Source organism: Cantharellus anzutake (assembly GCF_015039405.1).
Source record: "Cantharellus anzutake strain C23 chromosome Unknown EI90scaffold_16, whole genome shotgun sequence".
Lineage (NCBI taxonomy): Eukaryota > Fungi > Basidiomycota > Agaricomycetes > Cantharellales > Hydnaceae > Cantharellus > Cantharellus anzutake.
In genome coordinates this window covers 1,350,287-1,370,494 of record NW_024066966.1, presented here as the reverse complement: position 1 = coordinate 1,370,494, position 20,208 = coordinate 1,350,287, and the positions used below count along the sequence as shown (strand labels likewise).

The following is a 20,208-nucleotide window of genomic DNA, read 5'->3' as shown; positions in this document are numbered from 1 at the left end:
TCGCAATTAAGTCCGGTTTTGCAGTCTTGTGTGCCGAAGTAACATGGGGAACCTGGGCCTCCAGGCAAACAATGGTGGTGTGTGCAATTGTCTTTTGGTTCATGGGGGGACGATTAATAAGGCAATTGCACCGAACCATCGTGACAAGGGTGGCACGAAACTGGACTTACTGGTAATGCACCCTGTGTTGCCATCGCAATGGTTGCCCTACGTGAATGGTATCAAAATCACAGAGAATCACTAGTAGTAGTACTGGGCGGAGGCAACGTACGACATCAATCGGGAAGCACTGGGATTGAGATCGAGCGTCAGTGATAGAGTCCTAACTTCGGCGGTTAGCCGAAACTTACTTGAGTATTCTGACCACCCCCTAAGTAGGGTGCTATACATATATCTATAGCAATAAACAAAATCCTCAGGAGGCTGTCAGAGGATGGAGGAATGATCGTTGTCTTACGACTGTAACAGTCGGACGCCGTGTAGCAAAGAGGTCCATCGGGGCCATGGAGTCTATACGAGGTGCCAGGATTCTTAGCGCATACATGATGTCTAGTGCAAGTCTCTTTGTGAGAGCGTGATTTGCATGCGTCAGTAACGATGCACAAAGGACGAAAGAAAGCTACGGACTGCTTAGACAAGTGGAACCGCTCCTGCATGGTACCCCCGCTGGACTAGGCGAACAAATCTTCTGTCCATAGTACCAATACGTTGGCCAACATTTTTGTGATTGACACTCTGAGTCTTGAGTGCAATTGGTTCCTAAGGGTTTTCCAGTTTTTTTTTTTTTTTTTTCCTAAAAAAAAAGAAAAAAAAAAAAAAAGGTTTCCCAGTGGGAACGCAATGACCATGTTTATCTGGTTTCTCGTGAGGAAGGCACGGTTTAGGGTAGGGGTGATCGCCACGCTCTCCATACATGTCTCGAAGATCATGCTCGAAAGGTCCCGATTCGGGGGTAGCTAGTCCTCGAACGAGGAGACAGAATGCAGCGAATACCAAAATAACGAAGGGTGTCTTGGACGACATCGACGAATGGCTCGCAGAATTGGAGGGACTGGTACTGTCGAGGGGAGAAGCACTAAGCCATATTTCTATTTGTACCCTTCTCCATGCGGACGTTGAATGGTAGTTTGACGTAAATTGAGGTCACCAAAGCCGCGACCTTTTCGGGTCATATAGTCATAGGCATTTGGTGCCTGAGCGATTTCTCTCGCGAAAGGGTCGCGGTTCTGATGTGGCCAAGAGACGCGCCCTCATACAGGAGGATGAATGAGCGGCGAAAGTAGTGTTGAACCATGAGTGGTGAGTACGGAGAATGGAAATGATCTGCGTCGTGCTCGAAGCTCACGATTCGGTCCACAGTACTGTTCAATTTTCGAACTTCAAAGTGCAGACGAGTGACCTTTGAGATGTCACTAATGGAATTGATAAGCGCCGGACCCTCGAACTCGGATAGTGCAGCCTTCCGAACCCAAATGGGCCGCCGTATGCTGCCCTTCCCTCAACCCTCCACTGGCGAATCTCAGACCAGGGATCCTGTCACAAAAGGTCTCAAAGAACAAATGCTCAGTAGCTGGCCGGATGCATATAATAAAGATTGTTAGGAATCTCGCATTATTTAATGTCGGTGCATGGTAGTTTCCCTACCCTCTCTTATAGGAGTCTTCAGTCGATGGGCTAAGGTTGCCGAATCTTCTCTCTGTTATTGCTACGGCCGGTCAAACGCCTGAGTGCCGTTATCATTGCGGAGAGGCCCGTATTGTAGCACCTAAGTACTTGCGGGGCATACCTCACGCTCCCAGCCAAACCTCTTGATGTCAGACCCAACCGCGCGCGGGCGGCAACACGAATCATTCTGCAGAGTCAACTATGCTACGTCTTACAAATGGACTGGGTGTATCTGTTCATCAAACCTATTCTTGTAGTCCCAACTGAGGATACCCTGATTCATAGCAAGGAAATCGCGTCGTGTTAATTAATTCTCAAACCCGATTGGCGTGCGGGACACTAATTATGCGCACTGAGTTTCTGTGTCCGGGCACGTCGCTAGATAGAATCATCCGATGACCAAGGGTTAGATATCCTAATCAGGGACGCCAACTCCACATCTTTTGATCTACACATGTGGCAGGGGATAACATTTACCTTGCAGCCACCTCAGTTGTCGTTACATTACCAAAGGTATGGTTATAGCACGACAGGAATGTATACCGCAGGTCCTCGCGTAATCTCAAGCTAAGATTCCATTAAAATTAACATTACGTTACAATTTCCCAAAAATGAGGCTTAAATCATGATGTGCGGTATCACAGATGCGCAGAAGGGGGGGATGATGCTGGTGATGATGCCAGCGAAATTTTTCCACGGAGAAACAAAGGGGAAAATAGAAAGAGCTAAATCCAGGCCAGGGTTATAACAGCCAATCAGGAACCTTCAGGGGCGAAACACCAGATTCTGATGTCTCCATCGTCGCTACCAGAAAAGATTTTATCATCGGTGATTTTAAGACACGTTGCGGCAGCCCGATGCCCAACAAGAGTATGCCTGCACAGTGCCTCTTCGCGATTCCAAATCTATTATATCGTCAGAGAGAATACCCGCATTAGTTCTGAACGGCGTCGGACAAGCATTTGAAACGCACCTTGATTGTTCGATCATGACTAGCTGATACTAGATGTCTTTTATCTACATCAACGGCCCACAAGCCCTCGATATGCCCAAAATACGTCTTCAAACAGGTTGCGGATTCTATGTCCCACATCTTCATCGTGTTGTCCAAGCTTCCCGACATCAGAACAGCATAGGGGCCACGTTTCCGTGGGGAAAATAGCTCCCCGACAGCAGTGGAAGTAAGAGGTGTAGATTCTCCCTCATTTAGATGCGCTGCGGCCCTTTCCTCCCAATGAGTGACAGGACGGGTAACGGGGGGGCCAAGATGAAGGCTGGGAATCGATCCGCTCTCGGACCCACCGTCGTCATCCTCAACATATGCGAGTTTGATACTTTGTACTTGCGCCATATGTCCGGTAAACTCCCTAATGCATTCCCTCGTCGGCAGGTCCCATAAGCGAATGGCTCCATCATCCGAAGCACTGAAAAGCAGTTTCGCCGAATCGATATCGGACACATCGCAATCGCCAGGAGTTGGGACAGGTTTCCCATCCCAAAGCACAACGGCATTAATCCAGTCCCGATGTCCACGAAGCGTATGGAACGCTCCGGTTCGGAAATTCCAAATTCTCACTGTAGCATCAACGCTCCCGCTCACAAGCACATCGTCATCGAAAGTCAGGCAGATGACACCCTCCGCATGCCCTTCGAGGGTGCGTATGCATTCTCCGGTTCGCCAATTCCAGATTTTCAGCGTCTTATCCATGGATCCGGTGATGAGTTTCGCTTCGTCAAACTGTAACGCACGAATCGCCCTTTGATGACCACGAAGACATCCGATCTCTCGACCCGTCTCTACATTCCATATGCGAACAGTCCGATCGAACGACCCTGTCATCAGGATTGGGAAATTTGGATGGCTGAGCGTATCGCTGTACTGCAGACACATAACGCCATTCGTGTGCCCCTTTAGGGTCCGCACGAAGTACTTCCCATGACGCCAATTCTTCTCCACTTTTACCCGCTCACTATACACCTCCTTCCAGGGTCTCGTCGGAGTGTCTAGGACAGCGGAGATGCACGCTGCTGGGCTCGATTGTGGCACGGGATCTGGAGACTCAGATAGTTTCCGTCGTTTGGCCGAAGGTGAACCGCCGGACGCCGACCCATCCCCATCGCAAGACTGACGCTTTTCGAACCCGGGAGAAGGCGAACTTGCGGCTTGCATTTTCCGCGCCTTGAGTCGCTTTCTCTCGAGCAAAGGCAGTCCCCAACCGCACCGTGTGCAGGTCTTCTCTATATGTTGCTCGCACATGTTTCTCCACAAAATGTCATCATACGCAATAGATTTCCAAAGTTTCGACACCCGGGCGGCGCGTGTGAGTGAAGTGGCGTCAAGATACTTCAGCACTTGCAAGGAGACCTCTCGTGGAAAAGCGAGGAATGGGTCGATACGAAGTAATTGCGGAACTTGTTCGTTAAGCAGAGATAGTTGACTTGAACAACACATGGTGAGTAACCCTTGTAGGATGATCTGCCGGTGTGCGTGGGTCGAAGAACTGAACATGGACCATAAGGTGCTGACGGTTTCCCGCTCTGAGACAGGCAGGGAATCAAGAGACTGTTCGGTAAGCAGCAAGGGGATCGAAAATTAAAGCCATTCCAGTGAGCGCTTAAATCCTCAATAACTCAATCTCGATTCAAGAATCAACAAACCTTTTGAAGCTTTAGACTCACCCCTTCATCAGCCATTCTTTTGTGCCTAACACAAAGCTGACGTGGAGGTGGTCGATTGAAAAGCCCAGAAGCAATAGTGGCTGCCGTAGTGGAATGTCGAATGGGAGTATGAGTATTGTCACCATGAGGTCGATTTTCTCCATGAACGGCGAGTTGTCCCGTTTGCTGCCGCTTGCTTCCTCAGGCTGAGGGACAAGCGAGCGTGGCTCGAACCTACCTGGTCGAGCAGTATGAGGGAGATTGGAGGGAAAGGGCAGCGTGTTACAGGAAAGCTGTTGCTGAATGTCTTCCATGTGCTAGACGTTATCGGTGGGAAATCAAGGTGCAATCAATGTGCCTAAAAGTAGCTAGGGTGGGGGCCGTCCGCCGCGAGGTAACACTGATGAACGTGTGGAAATGGTAAAGAGAGGAGAACGAAACGTTCCCTTATATGCAATTCATCGCGCAATCAAGTCGCAAGTTGAATGGCGCGGTGTCGACATGGGTCACTTACGTAATCCTGTCCCTGTGAATTCAATTAAGCCGGCTAATTCCCCTCCAATTTTTTTTTTCTTGTTTTTGCTTTTTGAAAATCCTAGTAGTATTTCTGTTGGCGGCGTGAAAGACTTGTTGCGTTACATATAAACTTGCGCCAAGTTAAAGAAAGAACCAAGGTAAGAACCGGCAAGGCAAAAAAAGCAGACTGAGAGAGCAACACCGCACAGCATGTACCATGTTAAAAACTTTATGAAAGGCAGGTAACAGAAAAACAGAAAAAAATCGGGCGGGACAGGATGAGGCTACAAGGCAGCAGCAGAAAATACTTTCGGAATCGAGGGTGATGAGATGCAAGGGGATCGATCGATAGGGTAAAAAAAACAATCGTATTTCTGTGGGGTAAGCGCATGGCACGGCCAACAACCTCCCGTGGATAGATAACACCAAGATTGGTTCCTGCGCTAACAAAAACAGACAACACGTTAAGATAGGAAAAATGATGTCCATAATCTCAGTCAAGCGAGATTCGAAGCTCTTCCAGAGGTATCGGCTTAAAATTATTCAAATCAATGCCCCTTGACGCTAGCTCGGGTTCACAGAATGGTGGAACGAGCTGGCGGTTTAGGTCCGGTCGAATGGAGAGCTCTGAAGGGAAAGGAATAGCACATTAAAATGGGAAGAAGCGAGAAGGGTGGAGATAGAAGACCGACCTTCACGCGTGAAATTGAAGAGTAAAGGTAAGTCTTTTCCGTTCGGCATTTTTGTCGCTTCTTGTCGAAGATCGTCAAAGAAGGGATGGCACATTGCTTCGATTGCGCTTAATCGAGCAGACGGGGTGTACTCCAAGAGGCGCGAAACGAGGTCAATAGCCTCGACAGGGGTTCGCGGCCTAAAGACCTATCAATTAAAATGTTCCCCATCGTTGAGAAAAAATGAGAATCGTTATACTGAGTAGCTGCGCACAAACCTTGGAGAACGGATGAGGCTTGATTTGAGGGAACTTGTGTTCCATGTAGTTCGGATTCATTGTCTTGATCTGTTCACGTGTAGGGGTACCGAGCACTTTAATGATTTCCACGAGCTGATCGATCCCACTCTCCCCTGGGAAAAGAGGTTGCCCGAGCATCAGCTCAGCCATGACACAGCCCGTCGACCAGATATCAATGTTGGTCGAGTAATTGGTGGCACCAAAAATAAGCTCCGGTGCCCGGTAGTACCGCGAGCAGATGTAGCTCACATTTGGCTCGCCAGCAACAAGGATTTTTGCAGAGCCAAAGTCGCATAGTTTAAGGACACCAGTTGCAGGGTTGAGGAGCAAGTTCTGGGGCTTGATATCGCGATGGCAGATGCCGACAGAGTGGATGTATGCCAGGGATCGCAGAAGTTGGTACATGTAGAGCTTGATTTGCAATGTGGGCATTGGCTGCTTCAGTTTGACGTAGTGGCGCGAGGCGCGGTAGACTGTTTCTGGGACGTATTCAAGGACGAGATTAAGATACACCTCATCTTTCTATACCCACACAACGCCCAGGCCCAGAAGGTCAGCAGGGCAAGGGGAAAGGATGGATCAGCAATGTCAAACACACCTTGTCGCCATTGGAGTAGAAAAACGCCTTGAGATCTACCACGTTTGGATGCGACACTAATCGCATTATCTGCAGCTCTCGATTCTAAGAGCAAGGGAACATTAGCGATCCCGGGGAGCTAACGCTATGGCAAGCGCTGGAGCGCACGCACTCACCTTGAAACGTTTGTCTTGTAAAACTTTCTTGATAGCAATGTCTTCGTCAGACTGCGAAGCACCAATAAGACGAGCCTGGAAAACAACGCCAAAAGAACCATTGCCGATAATCTTGCAATTTGTGTACTGGATGTCCTTCTGTTCCCCTGTCTTGCCATCGCAGGCGACTACTTTGACGACTTTGTTCGGATCGTCGAGGGCTGCGTTGTTGCGGAGCGGCATGAGGAAGCCAGAGTACCAAAACGAATTGAGAAGGGGCAAATAACGGGGTATTGAATAGCAAAAAGATAGCAATCCACAAGAAGTCAAACAGGAAGTTGAGTGCACACAGCATCTTAACGCAAGCCGGACGCAACGGAATTACCTGAGATCTTTACGCCATTTATGGGGCCGTGGTTCATGATTGCAGGACAGATACGCTGTAAAGGGGGGGTAAGGGTGGTTGAGAGGGGACGCTTTCAGGTAAGAATCAAGAGAAACGATGAAGGAGGAAGAGAGGAGTAAGGCAAGTTGAGTGAGATCCCTTTCCCGGATGTCCTCGTGATCCCAACTTCAATTCAGTTAGTTAATGCCCCTCGCCTCACGCGACCCACCCAAACAAGGCAGATCGAAGGACTGTGAATATGGGAAGATTGCACACGCTTCGCAAACAGCGGTAGCGACAGCGGTACATCGATGTGAGGCTCTTGTCTGGTCTTTCGTGTTGATAGGGATTGAAGTTGTCTCAAGCAACGTCTCCACCCCTCCAATGCAATTAAATTGATACGTTCTCACCACACCAATAGCTCCCTCTTTCCCGAAACAGGGGCCTCTATCCCTTTCACCCTCAAACACATCGTTTTGGAGCACTAAAAACAGCTGGTCAAAGCAAGCTGCAGTCTCTTCATATTGTCTCTTGATCATGGTTCGAATTCATTATTATGCCATGCGTCTTCGCTAATCTATATCTGACTCTCTATGGCCGATCAGTACTGTCAAGTTCATTGGGCGTAGACATGAGACTTGGCTGTATCATCTTGCCGCAGTTTCCGCGCCCAGGAAGTACCAAAAATTTCCATGGACAGATGTATGACCCTAATTCTTCCTTCGCACGAAAGCAGTGAGTTCTTCAGAAAGGGGCTTCCGAACACGCTGATGGGTGCACATTACAGCGCGGCATGTGGGTCCATAACGGGTACGAATGAATTTCATATCACTTTCTCACAGCAGTCACCAAGTTAATGTTAGTCCAGTCCATATTGTTGCGTGCCCTTCCCGGACAAGTCTCCCCTGTTTTCTGTATATTCAAAGGAAATCCCTTCAAGGCCAAATTTGTCGTGGGCCACGTTTCCCTCATCCAAGTTAACCCAGTTCGAAGTTCTGGTATCCGAAGGATCTTAATTCCGCGTACCCGTCTTGTGAGAGCCTCCCACTTCTGTAATGATTGATCGCTTGAGAATTCGCTCCTCGTTGTTCAAATTGGCGGTCATTCAAAGGCGCACATGCGTACATGCAGGTGCGAAATCGTTCCAGGTCTGAACTTGGCGATCGTGCTTATTACCTTATTGCGGAGGATAACAGGCTATAGTACTTGTGTTTCTATGTCGAAAACTCTGAGGGCGAAGGCTTCGCAGCTGATAGTCGATCTTAGAATGCTCCAAGAACTGATTATTTTTTCCTCCTGACTAGGGCCCCCTCTCGATCGAGTGAATTCTCTCACGAACAGCAACCTTGTAACTTGTTTATTCGCATGTACCTCTCGAGAAGTGCGGCATCAATCCCCTGAAGGCCCATCGTAATCAAGAAGCTTCGAGAACTGGGGTGAGGCAGTTGTGCGGCTTGCATGAAGATCAAGATATCAATGCACCTACCAGCGACTGTCACGCGGGACGATGAAGTCTTGCAATCGCTAGGAAGTTGGTGGTGGCGCTCAGGTGCTCTATCATAGCCAACTGAATCCACTCCATCAGCTCAGGACACAGCTTGGGATTAGCACCACTGCGGCGGAAGATAGAGACTTGTCGCGCACTTAATTACGCCTGAACCGATTCAACTAGTGGAGTCCCTAGATGGAACAGCGATGATACATATGGCGGCGGGAGCGGCGCCACCCACCTTTACGAAAAGGTAGCACCGCAAAAGTAAATGGTGGTGACTGTGAGGTTCGAACTCACGCGCATCGCTGCAGAGGATTGCAATTAAAAATTGCCTTAACTTAAGACCTCCCCCTTAACCACTCGGGCAAATCACCGCCGAAACAGGAGTTCCAGCTTGATCATAATAGAGCCTTACAGCATCCCGATGCGCTTGGGCCTCTACCCCTAAGTCAACCCGCAAATCAACGCCATCAATCGAGATTGCCAGCCTGAATGCCCGCGTGTCTGATATGCTCAAGTTGAGCTGTTCCAGCGTGTCTTGTTGGTGTCTTGTGACAACCAAATGCCTTCACATGCATGTGCCTGCTTCATGGTGTCATGGTATGGTCAAACGCGTGTGGACATTTCCAGTACGGTGGCTAATATGCAGGGTTATCTTATCAGTGAATCTCCACAGGCGTTCGCCCGATAAGGATCGATCCCCTGATCCGAGAATCATGGCAGACGTGGGCCAGCGTGCCGTCGATTGCAGGGCTGTTTACGATTAAGCGGCCCTTATTCAAGGAGTCGGATTCTCTCAGCATGCCCCGAACCAGGTCAGTTGTGTTGTTAATTTGAGCGGTGAATAAGGCTTTCCCCCGTCCGCTGCAATTGCGATTTCATGGTGTATCCTTCAGGAAGTCATGCCTCTAATAGGTTTGCAGCAGAATTGCCACGAGACGCTACACCTATCATGGAGGGAAGGGAAAGTTCATTTGCAGCCGTGCCGGCTTCACCGATTACATCTCCAGTTTAGCTCCCTCTTAAGTCGTCTCACTGGTCGCTCTCTCCGGCCAGCCACCGTCAGCAGCGATGCTAATTGGTATCAGGGTATGGGTTGCTGCAAGCACTCTTGTCCACTCCGCAATCTCAGCGTGCATCGGATAATCAACCTTCAATCTCATATTTATTGAGCGGAACATGTGCATGGAGGCAGGGAATCCGTTCCAAAAATAGTCCCGCCTCTAGCACGCCGATCGAATGTTTAATCATAAATGGTATGAACTTTTGGTTACAGATAACTAATAACTAAGTGCATTGATATGATGAACTGTGGCATGTCGAGGCATTTTGGCCAAGTGCGGCTCTTCTTTGCCCAAGTCAGCGGATCTTGTGTGGGAGAATAATCCTGGCATCCTTCAGAACACCGCTAGGGGCATCAAGAAGTTCCCCAAGGGATTGAGCTTTCGGCGTGGAAGTTGGGTGTCAGCGTGCCATGTGCGCTGTCATGTTGAGGTGCCGTTCTATCGTGTGCCTTCTTTCCTGGTTCACTCAATGTATTCAACACACACCAAGGCCGCTGGTTACACGGATTGACGCTAGTTTCTGGTTGAATTTCAAAGTTTCCGTGGGAGGGTTTGAGAAGGTAGACTTGATCAAGGCGAGCTAAGCAACGATCCGAGTGGAGGCCCGTCGTGAAAGGGAGCCCATGCTGGCGAATCTTCTTTTGATCTTAATGGTACAGTCCACCGTTGTCTAGGAATCCGAAACATGTCTTCTCGTTGAAACAAAACTAAAGATTTCATTGTTGTTAGTGCTTTGTCCCTTTGTGCCACTCAGAGATGTATATAAGCAACTTGTGAGCTGAGAGCACGATACCTAATGGCACTGATATGGTGTTCAGATTTTCACAGGCAGTGGCTTTGACAACTTGAAAACTGAGCCTAGCCTGATCCAAGCCGGTTCCTGGGAGACACGACATCACGAACTTGAGGGCGAAGGGCGACTGGACTCGGAGTCGATGAATAGTGTTACCACCTTGAACTGAACAAACTTTATTTCCCTCAGGCGCGAATCCAGAGCAGTAGTCATTAGGATTGTATACGTAGGCTCCACATGTCATTAACAGGCGTCTTAGATCTCGAATCGAAAACTAGACACGGCGATGAAAACCTACTCGCCCCGGTAGTTGAAGCTGAGGGTGCCAAATTGTCTGATTTTTGATCAACCACTGCTCTCTCTCGAAAGGACCAAGTCAGTACTTCTGGGACAACTCCGCATTTCTGGGCCCACATCGTGCTGTTTTCATGTGCGAGCCGTGCATGGCAGTACATACGATGAAGGATTTGCCACCCGTCTTGCAGGATGAGCGCTTGGTGCTGGTCCTGATATCTATTAGATACAGCAGCTGGGATATAAAACGAAGCTTTGAGCAAGAACCAATTGCAATTATTCGAACTGTTCTTCATCTCATTAGCAAATCGCCCCCACGAGAATACTACAACTTCGCAGACAGGTTTTCATCACGCAACTTAACAACTGCCTTTCCCCACGTCTCACGGTTCTCAACCGCTACCAGACCCTGCGAAACGCCCTCTAGGCCATGGAACACTTGAGGGTACGCAATTGGAGTGCACCTTTTGGATTTCCATAATCTGGACGAGAAGGATTACTATATTGGGGGTCATTGGATGATGGCACACTCACTCAAAAAGCTCTTTCCATACTTCCGGAGGGCGACTGACATCCTTCTTAAGGTACTCTCCCCAGTGAAGGCCAACGATAGATATGTTTTTTAATAGAACGAGATTAAGGGGTAGCTGGTGACGGTAACCTTCAAGATCAGTGACAACTCCTAGAGATTCATATGGAATCACAACTGTACCTTCTCAATTTGGCCTCCAGCAAATCCTATCACGAGGGCACGGCCCTTCCAAGCTATGCATTTCAAGGAATCCTTGATCAATCCCACAGGGTCGTAAATGATATCTACCAAAAAATGAAATGGGTCTGCAGCGAGTGAAGCTCATGGTCATCGAACCCACCGACTCCTTTCCCGCCAGTGATTTTTAATACCTCCTTTTGCCAGTTCGGCTGCCTATAGTTGATGGCGTGGTCAGCTCCGTACCGGAGAGACACTTCCAACTTGGAAGGTGAGCCAGCCGTGGCAATCACTTTGCCTCCCAATGCTAAACCAAAGAGGCGATTAGGAACCGCTGTGATGGCGCATACAGTTCCTACCTTTGGCGATCTGAATGAGTAGGAGACACCCATTGGCATTTAAACAATAGTTGACAGGTTTCATACGATGGCACACTTCACCTGAACGGCACACAACCCCACACCGCCAGCAGCTAAGGTTAGAAGGTGAATCACTAAGTAACGTCTCTCTCAAGGGCAGACGAACCCCCATGGACGAGCACCCAATCTCCAGACTTGATGCCCCCCCTCCCTGTTAATCCCTCATATGCAGTTGGCCAAGTAAGGAATAGGCCAGCAGCTTGGTCATACGACATTCCGTTGGGGATTGGGTAGCATCGTGACACATCCACTGCAACCTGTTCTGAAACGTAAGGGAATCCACTGTCAGCGAGTGAGTCTATGAGTCCTTCAAGGCTAACGTGCAACACACCAGCATATGAACCTTGGGCTGACCCAAAGATCTTGTCACCCGGCTTAAATGAACAACCAGGGGGGATAGGTGAGTTCTTAGAAATTCTCCCAGCGAACTTGAACGCAAGAACGTATGCATGAGTCACCCAAAAATGCACAGCGGTGGACAATTTCGCACCTCTGACCCAAGAATAAACGGCATTGGTGGCTGATTTTGGTATTTCCCAGTGGCTTGTAAAATATCGAAGAAATTTAATCCTCTGACGCCAAGGTGAGTGAGCGAGTGCGACTAGGGGCAGGCTAGCACAAGACATACGCCGAATAGACGTCAACAAGTATCTCATTTGGTGCAAGCTCTGGTGCTGGGACGTTATCGCTTCTGAATTGGGGGTATGAGGATTACTGTGTCATTATGGAAGCATTGAAACCCACGGCAGGATGTCTTTCGGGTGAGCAAACTTGGTGACCTGGAAAGCTTTCATGATATGCTATAGGTATTACAGCTCGAGTAAGTCTTTCCAAACAACAGTGAGGTGGGAGGCAGCCAACTCAAACATCCGAGCATTGCGCATGCAAACCGCCGACCCGGCTACATGGCGCCGGAGATGCCGGAGCTCCGCATGGACATGGAAACATCGCCCTGACGGATCGGACGATACACCCAGAAAGTATTCATAAAGCTGACATCTCATAATGATATCATTAAGTCCAAAAGGTAGCCCAGATCAGAATTACAATGCCGAACTCAAATTCACCTGGAACCTTCCTCCACAATTGCAGTCACGAATCTACTCGACATTGCAGGGTATCGTCCTAACTCGCGGAGGGGAGTTCCTTCCTTTAAATCCAGCTCCTCGACGTCGACGCGGAAGTTGAACGTGCCTTCCGCAACAAAAACGACGGCGAAGGTCTTTGTCGTGCTGTCACCAGGCTGCAGCACACCGAGAAGATTGTTTGATAACCATCCATCAAATATAGCGTGTTCGCTTGGAGTAGGATGGACAGGACGACAAGTAAGACTGAGCCGACAGGGACGATCTAGATAGTTGGTGAGTCGTGAGAGAATTTGTACCAAAATACAGAGATACAGTATTCACCAAGTTCATTGCGCACGCGTATAACAAGATGTACCATTTCACATAATTCCACGCGCCACGAATTCCGACCTCGGAAAGGCAACGAGCTAGTGAGCCGTGTTTTCTCGGTATCGGTCAGGCTTGTCTCAGCAGTTCCGGCTTCTGTATGCATCGTCTCGAAACCAGTTTCGATAATGATGCAATCTCGGCGTAATGACTCGTACATGAGAAGTGTCAAACGCTGAGATCTAAGCGAGATAATCCCCGAGCGGTGCGTTGCATCCTGCAATTCACTAAGCTCACAACGAGAGGATTTGAGGTAAGCAATCTAACCTCTGTCCATGTTGCTTCAATCATCTTGAAAAGCTCTTCGCGATACCAAAAGAGCTCCCTTTGAAGCCTTTCTTCCTCCTGGCTCAGCTTCTCCTTCGAAACGACAAACTGCCGATTAGTCAAAGCAGGAATCGGAGCCGTGCAATCCTGCGAGGATAACACGAAACGCTTCACCGGAAGGAAGAGTCTGAGTGCAAAGCATGAGATCGGAGCACTCTGTGTAAGTAATAATGAGTGAGCTACCTCACTGTCGAGCCTGGAGATACAACACGAGTGATGGATGCATCTGGGGTGTCTTCGCGCGAAAAAGAGACTGTATCAGCGCAACGAATAAGAACAACGGGATAGTGGCATTACCCGCTTGGTGCCGAGTTAAAGTCGCATTGAATGGCATCCCAAACACATTGCTTACATCTACAAACACCAAGCAATATTCGCCTGGTTCTCCCACTTCCATCAGCTCCCGCCGACCCGGACCTTCTTCAGATATGTCGCCATCCAAGGGCGGAAGCGCTTGGAAGGTGTGATGTGGTATAATGTCGAGATTGTTGCATTCCAGCGTATGATAAACGGTAACATTGACAGGGTATTGGATTTGTCGTAGATGGAAAATGTCGGAAAGTGAACTACTGCTCTCCGGAGAGGTTTCATTCGACTGATGTCGGTCAGCGTAAGCATACGAAAGGTGGATTGTTCCGGACGTGCTAGTACAATGACAGCAGTTCAATTAGGGGCGAGCCTGTGGGCGTAATCGGGCATACCAATTGAGTTTCCCATAACATGCAACTTTGAGGTTTAATGTAGCCCCTGGCGCTATCACTCTACGGTCTTCGGTAGGGTCCCAGCTTAAGAATGGCCGCCGTAACAACTCATATTCTGCCTCATACGCCTCCGCTACCGACATATCCCCTTCGTCTAGAGTTTGCTGGGCAGACGCTATAGTGGAGTCCTCAAAGGTGAGCCTATGGAAATCAACGGGGAGAGTGGAAATATTCTCTACTGTCAGATGTATGGAAGACCTGATAGCATGTCAGTATTGGTCATCACATACAATAAACCGTTGCGCACCGTTCACCACTAAACATCATCAGGGAGCCATGGACTATGGATGATCTTCGTAGACGTAACAATGGTTGTTCAGGAGTAATTTGAACTTGGAGAAATCGCAGAGAGGGCGTTTGCGAGGCTCGCTTGGATTTGTAAGCCATCTCTCCTCGGGAGGAAACTAGGTGGTTGCTCTCCAGACCCGCGTACTTAATACGGTCTGAATCATTGTCAATCCCGGAAAGTCTCTGCACAGACAGTCGAGTGTCATCATCCTCAGGAAGAGGTACAAGCATCTCCTTTGGAGCCCCTCCTGGAAGCTGTAGAAAACATCCACGGATAGTGAGCGTCCCAGTTTCCAGGGGGATCCCACTGAGGACAACAACGATTTCAGAATCAGCTGGAGCCACTGTTGGATGCGGCTGCGTTTGAAACTCCAAGCCAGTTGTGCTGAGAAACAACTTTAATCATCAATAGGAAATGAGAAAGAAGTTTGGAGCCACCTTAAAAAGATGCTCTGAACTTCCAGGTCAAAATGATAAGGATTTCGGAGAAGCACTTCGAACTCCAGTGCCTCGTTTTGCACGGCGACCTGCACCGTAATATTAAATTATAACACAACTTCGTCGCGGAATATAATTACTTGCATGGGCAGTACTGGCTTTTTTGCCCTTCGGCTCATAAATGAATGGACCTTTAGCAGTCGAAGCACTTGTAGAGGTCTCAAGCCGCTTCCACGATTGCTCAATTGGATGTTTATGAGGAGTTAAGCTAATCAAAAAATCTTGAATGTCTCTACCATCATGAAAAAAATCGAGGCTTACGGAATAACATCGAGCCTGATAATCAGATTATCGGGCCAGAACTCGATTCGCTGGCGCCCTCCTCTTCTTCTCACTGTATTCAACCCTCGAGCGGCGCTGTCATGGAGATGCTGTTGCTCACTTGCCGTGAGGTGCTGATGCAGCTGCTTAATCGTCGAAAGAGAAAATTGTGCCTTTGAAGCGTGATCTGATATAGGCATTAATGGGCGCACCCAATTCGGAGCTTGAAAAAACACTTGCCCGGAAGCGCCTCCGTTACCGCAGTAGCCTCTCGTACCACGCCAACCTGCAACTCCGGCCAGCCATATTGAACTACGTTTCGAGGATCTAGATGTGAAGGCTGCATGGCATCAGTCGAGTGATCGGCATCTATTTCCAATCCATCAACAAGCTTCACAGCTTGGAGGTCGATACCATAGACAGCAGCAATGTGTTGGGTGATCCTGAGTACACTTGTATTCCCTTCTTCATTATCCTGATCGCGTCGCGCGACCGATCCAGGCTGGCTGAAGGGTAGAGTGGGGTCGTCTGGATTAATTTCCAGACTACGAGTGTAACCAGACATCACTTCTGAAACATCACTTCGAGATTCTTCTCGTCCGAGGACAATCAGATCCACAAGAGCTGCCTGAAGTTCCCGAAGAACATATGCTTCTTTTCTCCGAAATCCTAAGCCAGAGTAGTACTTCGCCATGACAGAGAAAACAAAGATTATATCCGAAGGTTGCAAATGCAGAAGAAATGGACCATGGCACTGAGCAACAACTTGGCCAATAAAGGATCTCGTTATGTTGGAAAGCGCAGACATCCGATAAAGAGTTCCAATACTTGGTTTGTCGGGTGAGAAAGTCGGGGGAAGGGTTGTCGAAAAGGCTGATGATACAGATAATGGATTCCAGCCTTTAGAAGACCAGATACACAAGAGGAGGTGGGAGTATCGGAGAACGGCGGAGATGTAAAGAAAAACAATAGAGGAATGCTCGTTATCCAAAGGAAATATGGTATTGGCGGGGGATGGATTAGTCGGTGCTGCCCGCGAATACAAGTTAATGGCCTGCCCCATCTTATCGGAGATATTTGCCCAGGGATCCGCTAACACATTTCCCCCAAGGGAAGCGTGCTCAAATCGTTGCTATTTCAGTTGCATCTGATAACTACAGGGTTCGGACGACTTACCAAGGATTCACCCATATTCCAAGCCTCCAGAACCTCCACAATACATTGACCTTCCAAAGCAGACGCATTCCATATTGTATCTTGAGCAGCGCGGAAAAGAGATACCGCTTCAGTATACCTTCAGAAAATGTTACAGGGTTTCCATATAGTGACTGGGCTAAACACACCAGTAGCTGGCGTCAGACAGCTTTCCTGAAAGAAGGTATAAATCTCCCAAGGTCTTTGCAAGCCGGCCGCTATTATACCCTCCAGCACTGTTGCGCTTTTTGGCAGCCGGGGGCACAGAGAGTTTAGTCGGGGAGCTGGCCATTCCGGAAGTGACACGATCGGCTGCTGGATTGGATGAAGGCGTTCCCGAGCGTTGACCACCATTCCTTACCGGCTCTACAGGGTTTTCGGCGCTTCTGTGCAAATAGTACACTCCACCTATTCGGCCTAAACGGGGGAGTATTTCGCTGTTCAACGTGTCGAGACCGTGCGGGGTGTCTATGCATCGAACCTGCCACCCAGTTAGATACTGAACAACGCACAGACAGATGCACTGACAATGGACGGAAATTCAACTATGATGTCGTGACAAAGCTCTGCCAACAACGTCCCAACATAGACTTGCTTGTTGCCCATCAGGCTAGGTATCGTAACTAACTCGCTCGTAGAAGTAGATAGATTCATATTGGCATTTCCTTCGCCCTCCTCAAAAGCTAAGCATTTAGTGGTAAATGGGAATGGTAAACCATCTGGGAGCAAAGTAGAGAGGTCCGCCTTAAATTCTGCGACCAGCGAAGATGCTGTTGCGCCTGAAGTGCAATCCGCTATTCCGATTACTGCAAGAGGGAACGACGAGATTCGAAATAAATTGAATGCCGAACGCCATGTCGGAGGTGGATGCGTGAGGAAGGAAAGATGGAGATTACCCGAAGCTAAGGGTGAAGGGAGAAACCGGTCTAATATAGGCTAGAATAAGTCGCAAAAAGATGCAGGTAGAACCGTCCACCCGCACTTTTATCCTCTCTAGTATCTGGGGGAATATCACCGAGTCGAATATGCTCGAATGATCTCACAAGACCAGAATATTTCTCGAAAGCAGAACGCCGGATGGATCCCACAGGGACTAAAAGGATGCGAATCTGCGCAATGGAGGCAAATTGACCAATATCCATAAGTTAGAGCACAAGTAATTTGTGCCCAAAGTTCACCGAGCCAACGGAATCAGACGCGTCACGCCTCGTTCCGAATTCTGCAGCGGCCAGATCACAATTCAATCCTGCCCGAAACTAGGCGCTATGGTAAGCGCCCCCACGCTCATCCTCGAATATGTTTGAAATTGATGACTTTTGAGATGTCCAGGCCGCATCCGATAAGCTTGTAGGCGCTGGCGCACTTCTAGTTGCCGTAATAGTCTTTGTTTACTATACACTCTGGGCCTTGATTTTGGTAAGTGCAGAGCCCTGCAACCGACCTCATCACTGTATTGATCCTCGCCTCCTCAGCCATTCTTTCCTCCAGAACACCCTATACACAATCATTTCCCACCCCGAGAGTGGGCAGTGCGCATCCCTGCATTCCTGCTTGTCGTTGGTCTCTCTGCTGTTGGCGCGTTCATCGGTTCTGTCCTAATTAAGGAGGGAAGGAAAAGACGAGAGAAGAATGCCGTGAAACAGGCTTGATACGTAATAGCTGTCTGTTGAAACTTTGTTCTAGCCTCACAGGTTTGCTGACCACCCAAGTTGAATGCAATTGCAGAGTTAACCTAGCCCCTCTCAGTAGATTGTCATTAATTACGCCACCCATAGATACATCAGATCTCCAGAGTGGGTTCGTGCGGTGGATTATAGTCATACAATGCAATGGAACGAATGCAAGTGCGTGCATGGCGAGTCAAATGCTGGATGGAAAGTGAAAGAGAAAGTTGGCGAAAGTAGTAAGACCGAGGAACAAGTATAAGGGGCGAAGAATCCTGCAAGTACCCTATTTCTCCTGAGTTTTCTTCCAATCAACATAGGCATCGATGGCACTGGGCCACTCCTGGGAGTAGGGATTCTGAGTCCGCCTTCGGATCCCTCTAAGTCACGACGTACCGAATCTGCATTGTAGTCAGAGAAATCAGGTTGGACGTCCTGAAGAAACCTGTAAAGCTGTACAGAATAAGGATACAGAGGAACTCTGAACTTTGAAAAAAAATTGACCCACCATCCTCCAAAGATCTTTCGTGACAGCTTTGTACATCTTAGCAGCCTCGTTCTTATTCATTTCCTGGTAAAACCACATTAAGGCGTGCAGAGGATGAGGATGATCCATACTAACTGTAATGTAATCCGTAAAATCAGTGATATGTGGGAACTTGGGCTTAAGGATTGCATTCCAAAAGGCCAAGGCAGTCTGGGGGAGGGGGTGATGTAGACATGGGGGACAATATGCCAAAAATTGGGCTCACATCTATGTCAATATTCCGATTGGTGCTGTATTTGAGGAATGAAGTTGTTGCGAAAGTGCTATCCAGGAAAGTGTATAGACTTACCCAATCCTACCAAGGCTGAAAGCAGAGAAGTAAAAGTCCCGGAACGCTTCCTCAGGACCTGCATGAATCTCGCGCAGTTTCGCTTTGCGATATGGGTCCTCGGGGTTATCGTTTGGACCGACAACGGAACCTCTTTGATAAAGCTGGTTTTCGATATCATTAAGCGCCATGGATAACTTCTCTACAGTATCCACCCTATGAGTAACGATTAGGCACAAGAGCCTTCAACATCAACCGGTGAATTGAACCTACTGCAAAGTCCCCATGCCTTCCATCCACTCATTCTGCTTAATGCTACCCATCGCGTTGGATTTACATATCCAGGAAAATATGAGGGGTTGTACGCCTTCGAGAGAGACATTTGCGTCTTGATATAATGACATAACGCCATCTGGTGATATATTTGGTTCGGCACCAGGTTCCACATCATCCTCGTTTTCTGCGTATTTTTTGAACAACTCAAGTGCCCTTTCCTTAGTGTATGTCCCCGGTTGCTACCATAGACATTTAGGACCGCAATATTTGTTCTGAAGACGCAGCTCACTAATGGGTCAACACTGCAGGGATGAAAGGGTCAGACAGGTTGGCGTTCACACAGTAGAAGGTTTTGCATACGGCTTTGAAGGTGCAGCAGATTTCTTGTTAGCAGCACTCTTCGTCACTGTGGCACTGCCAGTGGTGTGAGAGCGTAAACTGGATGGGTCAGGAGGATGACTGACGTTTTCCTTTAAGGGTTATAAGTCATTGGGAGAACCCCATAATCAACAACTGGCTTACTTACCCTCTCCTTTTTTTTGGGGACGCTTCGACATCCCCATTTGGTTCATCCTCAGAAGATTGACTTACGCTGTAAAAGAAGGTGGGCATTGTGAACCAATCAGTGGGATGTTCTCACGCACGCCGGTTTTTTGGTCGACGCCTTCCTAGTCATTCGTGGTTTCTTAGCTGCCACAACCTCATTATTTGCTTCGGACGCGGTTGTGGCGCGTGTCGATGCACGCGTGGAACGGGTTGAGGGTGCAATAGACTGAGTGTCGCTTTCAGCATTCCGCTTTCTCTGTAATTCCGTATATTATTCGGAAGTCCATAGTAACGGACAAGGAGATGAACTACCTTGGGAGGCATTGATGATTGACGCGATTGTTGCAAAACGTGTTTCGCCGGACGAAGTTGCGGCAATTGAATTACATGCAATCGTCACGGTCACGGGTCCCCGACCCGATGAACG

The 20,208-nt window shown here is 48.6% G+C and overlaps 8 protein-coding genes and 1 non-coding gene across 9 annotated transcripts; 1 reads left to right on the top strand and 8 right to left on the bottom strand.

Annotated features, from left to right (window-relative positions):
• Positions 1 to 33: 33 nt before the first annotated feature.
• On the bottom strand, positions 34 to 661 carry EI90DRAFT_3051847 (uncharacterized protein). Its single transcript, XM_039059885.1, has 3 exons — positions 458 to 661; positions 351 to 394; positions 34 to 289 (listed from the first exon to the last, which is right to left on the bottom strand). The coding sequence occupies exons 1-3, from the start codon at positions 654 to 656 to the stop codon at positions 167 to 169; spliced, it is 366 nt and encodes a 121-aa protein (XP_038918071.1). The 5' UTR covers positions 657 to 661; the 3' UTR covers positions 34 to 166.
• Positions 662 to 2,218: 1,557 nt separating this feature from the next.
• Positions 2,219 to 4,830, bottom strand: EI90DRAFT_3051841 (WD40 repeat-like protein). The gene is made up of 4 exons (XM_039059884.1): positions 4,562 to 4,830; positions 4,324 to 4,481; positions 2,639 to 4,228; positions 2,219 to 2,570 (listed from the first exon to the last, which is right to left on the bottom strand). The coding sequence occupies exons 1-4, from the start codon at positions 4,635 to 4,637 to the stop codon at positions 2,421 to 2,423; spliced, it is 1,974 nt and encodes a 657-aa protein (XP_038918070.1). The 5' UTR covers positions 4,638 to 4,830; the 3' UTR covers positions 2,219 to 2,420.
• Positions 4,831 to 4,894: 64 nt separating this feature from the next.
• EI90DRAFT_537622 (uncharacterized protein) lies at positions 4,895 to 5,533 on the bottom strand. Its single transcript, XM_039067755.1, has one exon. It carries the CDS (start codon positions 5,326 to 5,328, stop codon positions 4,981 to 4,983), a length of 348 nt encoding a protein of 115 aa, XP_038918069.1. The 5' UTR covers positions 5,329 to 5,533; the 3' UTR covers positions 4,895 to 4,980.
• EI90DRAFT_3121648 (putative glycogen synthase kinase 3 alpha) lies at positions 5,333 to 6,784 on the bottom strand (the record flags this gene model as incomplete). Its single annotated transcript, XM_039063425.1, has 5 exons — positions 5,333 to 5,466; positions 5,532 to 5,718; positions 5,789 to 6,331; positions 6,408 to 6,491; positions 6,563 to 6,784. The coding sequence occupies 5 exons, from the start codon at positions 6,782 to 6,784 to the stop codon at positions 5,333 to 5,335; spliced, it is 1,170 nt and encodes a 389-aa protein (XP_038918068.1).
• Positions 6,785 to 8,690: 1,906 nt separating this feature from the next.
• EI90DRAFT_t109 lies at positions 8,691 to 8,792 on the bottom strand. Its single transcript has one exon. It is a non-coding gene; the product is annotated as a tRNA-Leu (tRNA).
• A 1,902-nt stretch (positions 8,793 to 10,694) lies between these two features.
• EI90DRAFT_3051823 (NAD(P)-binding protein) lies at positions 10,695 to 12,623 on the bottom strand. Its single transcript, XM_039059883.1, has 11 exons — positions 12,442 to 12,623; positions 12,326 to 12,388; positions 12,188 to 12,269; positions 12,029 to 12,125; positions 11,804 to 11,959; positions 11,719 to 11,750; positions 11,638 to 11,647; positions 11,442 to 11,585; positions 11,282 to 11,385; positions 11,104 to 11,216; positions 10,695 to 11,051 (listed from the first exon to the last, which is right to left on the bottom strand). The coding sequence occupies exons 1-11, from the start codon at positions 12,489 to 12,491 to the stop codon at positions 10,895 to 10,897; spliced, it is 1,008 nt and encodes a 335-aa protein (XP_038918067.1). The 5' UTR covers positions 12,492 to 12,623; the 3' UTR covers positions 10,695 to 10,894.
• A 94-nt stretch (positions 12,624 to 12,717) lies between these two features.
• On the bottom strand, positions 12,718 to 17,677 carry EI90DRAFT_3153616 (TRAPP II complex). Its single transcript, XM_039065875.1, has 15 exons — positions 17,463 to 17,677; positions 17,009 to 17,406; positions 16,630 to 16,961; positions 16,463 to 16,580; positions 15,527 to 16,406; positions 15,287 to 15,473; positions 15,110 to 15,233; positions 14,966 to 15,054; positions 14,487 to 14,912; positions 14,180 to 14,437; positions 13,776 to 14,122; positions 13,662 to 13,713; positions 13,419 to 13,605; positions 13,107 to 13,368; positions 12,718 to 13,047 (listed from the first exon to the last, which is right to left on the bottom strand). The coding sequence occupies exons 1-15, from the start codon at positions 17,620 to 17,622 to the stop codon at positions 12,761 to 12,763; spliced, it is 4,107 nt and encodes a 1,368-aa protein (XP_038918066.1). The 5' UTR covers positions 17,623 to 17,677; the 3' UTR covers positions 12,718 to 12,760.
• EI90DRAFT_2970777 (uncharacterized protein) lies at positions 17,604 to 18,436 on the top strand. Its single transcript, XM_039055699.1, has 3 exons — positions 17,604 to 17,748; positions 17,810 to 17,896; positions 17,953 to 18,436. Exons 1-3 carry the CDS (start codon positions 17,746 to 17,748, stop codon positions 18,127 to 18,129), a joined length of 267 nt encoding a protein of 88 aa, XP_038918065.1. The 5' UTR covers positions 17,604 to 17,745; the 3' UTR covers positions 18,130 to 18,436.
• A 602-nt stretch (positions 18,437 to 19,038) lies between these two features.
• Positions 19,039 to 20,168, bottom strand: EI90DRAFT_537263 (uncharacterized protein). The gene is made up of 8 exons (XM_039067753.1): positions 20,094 to 20,168; positions 19,880 to 20,037; positions 19,762 to 19,827; positions 19,700 to 19,705; positions 19,596 to 19,649; positions 19,525 to 19,537; positions 19,233 to 19,474; positions 19,039 to 19,161 (listed from the first exon to the last, which is right to left on the bottom strand). Exons 1-8 carry the CDS (start codon positions 20,103 to 20,105, stop codon positions 19,140 to 19,142), a joined length of 573 nt encoding a protein of 190 aa, XP_038918064.1. The 5' UTR covers positions 20,106 to 20,168; the 3' UTR covers positions 19,039 to 19,139.
• Positions 20,169 to 20,208: the final 40 nt, after the last annotated feature.